General features: G+C 37.9%; 1 protein-coding gene across 1 annotated transcript; it reads right to left on the bottom strand.

Annotated features, from left to right (window-relative positions):
• Window positions 1–1,097: 1,097 nt before the first annotated feature.
• Window positions 1,098–2,243, bottom strand: LOC111885852 (zinc finger BED domain-containing protein RICESLEEPER 2-like). The gene has a single exon (XM_023882079.1). The coding sequence runs from the start codon at window positions 2,241–2,243 to the stop codon at window positions 1,098–1,100; it is 1,146 nt and encodes a 381-aa protein (XP_023737847.1).
• Window positions 2,244–5,430: the final 3,187 nt, after the last annotated feature.

Genomic DNA, 5,430 nt, shown 5'->3' with positions numbered 1-5,430 from the left:
AATGCCTTCGATCTGCGTAACTCTTCTAATGACCCTGGGCCGTCAACAACCTTTGTTTAACCTACTAAATTTGCTCTGTCATCTTGCGCACTATCTCGGTGTTCCCGATCGCACTCTGTCCGACCTCTCCCCTAAAATATAGAAGTCTGACATCTCCTCCCATATAAAAGCTCAAAGGAGGCGTCCCAATGCTGGAGTGATGCTTGTTGTTGTATGAAAACTCAGCCAAGGGCAGGTAGGAATCCCAACTCCCACCAAAGTCCATAACACAAGCGCGTAGCATATCCTCAAGCGTCTGAATCGTTCGCTCACTCTGCCCGTCTGTTTGTGGATGGTATGCGGTGCTAAAATGTAGCCGGGTACCCAACTCCTCATGAAATTTCTTCCAGAACCTGGAAGTAAAATGCACATCACGATCTGACACTATCGATGTCGGCACTCCATGCCGAGCCACTACCTCTCGAACGCAGACCTTAGCCAGTTTCTCCGCAGATGAGTTCTCACTTATAGCTAGGAAGTGAGAACACTTTGTCAACCGTAGAGATGCAAATGGGGGCGGATATTTGTGGATACTACAAAATCCGTCCCCACACCCGACCTCCGATCCACATATCCATCCCCGCCCCTACCCCGCTAAATCCCCGACGGGTTCGGGTAGAAAAATCTCCGCCGGATACGGGGAACCCGATGAATACCCGTTTAATAAAAAAAATTATAAATCTGAAAAATATATATAAAAAATACATAATAATAATAATAATAATAATAATAATAATAATAATAATAATAATAATAATAATAATCATGATAACCAATACAATTTAGAGTTCTTACTTCATTCTCATACACGATATAGTAAAAACTATAGCGACAAACCAATACTTAACAATAAAACAAAAACAAAATCCATAACATTCAAGTTTGTTTAAAGAAACCAACATAAAAAACACAATTCTTCATAAGCTAAAAATCAAAATCCACAAAGCTTGGGCCTGCTTTATCATCTTTTATAACTTCAAACATTGCAGATAAAAAATAAAAAAATATAAGTCTTGTTACAAAATATTTTATGTTAAAAAAAGTAAAATGTAAAAGGGTTAGAATATAGAACCTAATTTCTCATCCCGTAGCCAATCTTGGACACAAATTAATGCTTCCAATGTATCCGGATGAAGCCTATTACGATGAGGAGTGACATGTCTACCACCGGTACTAAAAGCTGATTCAGAAGCAACCGTAGACACATGTATAGCCAAAACATCTCTAACAACTCGTTGCAAAGTAGGATATTTAAGACCATTCGCCTTCCACCATGCTAAAATATCAAAATCTCCGGTCCTTGGCAAAACATTCTCCTCTAAATAATAATCTAACTCAGATTTATAAGTATCAACAGTTGAAGTGGTACTCACAAATAAATCAAAGCCCGCCAAAGGATCTCCACAATCATCAACATCCATGCCAAAATCAGAAATATTCAACGAAAAATCGGTTTCTTTGGCATCACATGGCTTGTATTCTTTTACCAAGTCATAAGTCAACTTCCTAAGTCGCTCAACTTCAAGTGGGGATTCATCACCATACATTTTGGGAAAATAGTACTCAATCAACTTCATTTTGAATCCTGGGTTCAAAATAGTGGCTAGGGCTAATACTCCATGTATGAGAGACCAATATTGTTCAAACTTCTTAGCCATATTGGTAGCCATTCTCTTGATCTCCGCATAAGGTGATATAGAACACTCTTGAAGCAACATTCGGATCTCACAAATCTTTGGGAAAAAAAGATTGGCAGTTGGATATCTGACCCCAGAAAACATCTCAGTCACACTATAAAATAGTTTGAGTTTTTCACACATCACTTTTGCTAAAAGCCAATCATGATCACTCGGTGCTTGCTTGTAGCTTTTATCTTTGTGTATAAGGCTATTGAAGACTTCTTTATAAGGAATCGCACTCATAAGCATCAAATAAGTTGAATTCCATCTAGTTTTACAATCTAAAACTAACTTTCTCTTACTTGAAAGAGAAACACCATCCTTTGTTTCCTCAAATTTCTCAACTCTTTTTGGAGTTGCAGTCCAGAAAACAACACTCTCTCGAATGGACTCTATCCCACTTTGAATTGCACTTAATCCTTGTTGAAAAATTAAGCTCAATATATGTGCACAACATTTCATGTGAAGCAACTCCCCTTTCAAGAGAAGATTATCAGGTCTTAATTTCTCTTTCATTTTCTCCATCATAGAAAAATTTACACTATAGTTATCTAAAGTCAAGGTAGATAACTTGCAATCAGTGGACCATGCGACCAAACACCCCATTAATGCTTTAGTTAGCGTTTTAGCATTATGAGGGGCTGGAACATACATAAACCTTCAATTTATAAAAAAGAAAAATAATTAGTTCACAATTAAGTAAGATAAAATAATATAAAAGAGTCAAAATAACTAAATACCTTAAAATTTTACTGCACATGTTCCACGAATCCTCAATAATGTGCAGTGACAACCATGTAACCTCTTTTTTGGTTAGAGGCTGTCCACATATCAGTTGTCATAGCAATTCTGCATTGGTTAGAATTCAACATCTTTTTTAGTTTAAGTTTTTCACTCTAAAAAATGTCCTTTATGTCACTGGTAATGGTAGTTCGTGACACATGTTTAAATAACGGGTTAATTGAGTTAACAAAATTTCTAAATCCAACATGTTGCACCATGTTCAGTGGATACTCATGAAGAATGATCATCTTTGCTAGTTGTTCACGAGAAACATTTTGATCAAATGTATGTGCACCAAGTGATACAGGCCCATCTTTTTTTCTTGGCGTGGATTCAAGATCGATTGTCTTATGTCTCTATTATTTTTTGACCGACATTTTCTGTAATGCTCATGTAAGTGTGTAGTCCCATTCTTGCTTATCCCACTCAATTTTTTGTTACAATAGTTGCATATCTCCTTATAAACACCATCTATCTTTTGCTTTTTAAAATGTTTCCAAACCTTGGAAGTTAATCTTCTGTTTGTATTTTCAGCAACCTCTACATTTGTTGTTCAAGCCAATTGTCCATCTGTTGTTCCAACAGGCTCAACACTTGGTTGTGGGGGTTGTTGATCTTGAATGTCACTACAAAAGGATAAATAAAATGTAATCAACATCACAATAAACATGATTCTTTTTAGAATCAGATAAGTTTAAAGAAAGCTAAATATGGATAAATTGTAGTTATAGGGAAAAAAAACTCAGATATACAGATTGTAGTTACAGATTGCACCATTGTGAAGCTCAAGCTAAAAAAAGGCCATTTCAGATTACAACCATAACAAAAAGTCGAGTGTAGGAAGATTTAGATGGACAGATTACAACAACAACACATATAAGTCAGAAAAATTAAGATGGACAGACTACAACCACAACAAAAGTAGCCATATTAGTTTAGTGTACATACATATCCAAAGCAAAAAAGAAACCAACTTCATGAACTATATTACCATTCAGCAACAAAAAAGTTTGATATTATTTCATGATTCATGAAAAGCAAACCAAATTCATACATATCCAGTTAATGAAAATCTAGTAATTGCAGATGGACACATTGTTGGAACAAAAATCATTGAATTAATTGACTTATACAACTAAAACCGAGGACAAGAAAATCGAGTGAAGGGTTAATCAGTTCCAAAATAGAGCAAAATAGATGCAAGTAGGTAATCAGGTTTCTACAAAACCATAGTTTAATCAGGTTTCCACAACCAAAATCACTCAATTTAGAGAGTAATAACCAAAACCGGGTGCAGGAAAACCGACTGAAAGATTAATTAGTTACAAATTAATCTAATTTATTGAAATCGATTACCTAGGCTTAGGATTTTCTGATGAAGCCAAAACTTCTTGTACGTTAGTCTCCTTCAATTCCACGAGTGCACAACAAGTTAAAGCGAAGGTGAAGGATTGATGTCGTCGACTCATCGTGCAGAACGAGGGGTCAATTCCAGAAATAAGATGAAGTTTGAATATTGAACTGAACAAGAATCAAAGAGGAATGAAGGGCTTAAGTGACAAAGAATAATTTTCGTGTGTGGCTGCATCTTTTATAATGAGTTCTTGATTGTAGGAGAAGCTGAGAAGAGACTAGAGAGAGAATGAGACGATGAACGGTGATTCAATGCTTAATGCAATGAGGAGTCGAAATATTGAACTCTTGAAGCGTCGTCTTGAACTTGATACTCTGAATAAGATTTCCCAATTCCCATAAACATTTATTCTCTCTCTCTCTCTCTCTCTATATATATATATATATATATATATATATATATATATATATATATATATATATATATATATATATATATTAAAAGGGGCGGGTAATGTCATAACCATCTCCGACCCTTCCCCTCATCGGTTATATATATTTGCATCCGTCCCGGCTCCGTTACCCATTAAGACGGGTAATACCCGACCCGTTAGGGTCAGGTCCTCACGGGTAGCGGGTAATACCCGATCGGCTTGCATCCCTAGTCAACCGGTCTACAATCACCTAGATCGTATCCACACCCCTCCCAGTCCTTGGCAATTTTGTAATAAAATCCATGGAGATATGTTCCCACTTCCATAGGGGAATCTCCAGAGGCTTTAAATGGCCATGAGGGTGTTGGTGCTCTACCTTGACCTTGCGATAGGTCAAACATCTCTTGACAACCCATGCCACATCTCTCTTTATACCGGGCCACCAGTAATCATTTTTCAAATCCAAATACATCTTTGTGGCCCCAGGATGGATTGAGAACCTCGACCTATGGGCCTCCTCCATCAAAACCCGTCAGGCTCCACCCGTATATGGCACCCATATCAGCCTGTGAAAAGTTATAAGCCCCTGACTATCCGTCTCAAACTCAAAAATCTGTCCAATCACCCGCTCTATCTTGCGGTTCTCTGGTCTCATGGCCACCACTTGGGCCTCTCGGATGGCATCTAAAACTGGAGTTATCACCGTCATCCTCATACATACATATCAAATTGGAGCACTCACTGCTCTACCACTTAGGGCATCAGCTACCACATTAGCTTTTACTGGATGATACAAGATCTCACAATCATAGTCCTTCACTACATCTAGCCACCTCCTTTGTCTCATATTCAGGTTGGGCTGAACCATAAGGTACTACAGGCTCTTATGGTCCGTGTATATGGTACATCGGATACCATTGAGATATTGGCGCCAAATCTTGAGGGCGAATACCACTGCCCCAACTCTAAATCATGGGTTGGATATCTAGTCTCGTGAGGCTTCAACTGACTCGACAGATATGCTATCACGTGCCCTCTCTGCATCAACACAACACCCAATCTTGATATGGATGCATCGTAATAGACTACGAAGTCCTCCACTCCTTTCGGGAGGGCTAGCACTAGAGCCTCGCATAACCTTT

Source organism: Lactuca sativa, chromosome 5 (assembly GCF_002870075.4).
Source record: "Lactuca sativa cultivar Salinas chromosome 5, Lsat_Salinas_v11, whole genome shotgun sequence".
Lineage (NCBI taxonomy): Eukaryota > Viridiplantae > Streptophyta > Magnoliopsida > Asterales > Asteraceae > Lactuca > Lactuca sativa.
The sequence above is the reverse complement of the archived record's forward strand: the minus strand, read 5'-3'. Positions and strand labels throughout refer to the sequence as shown.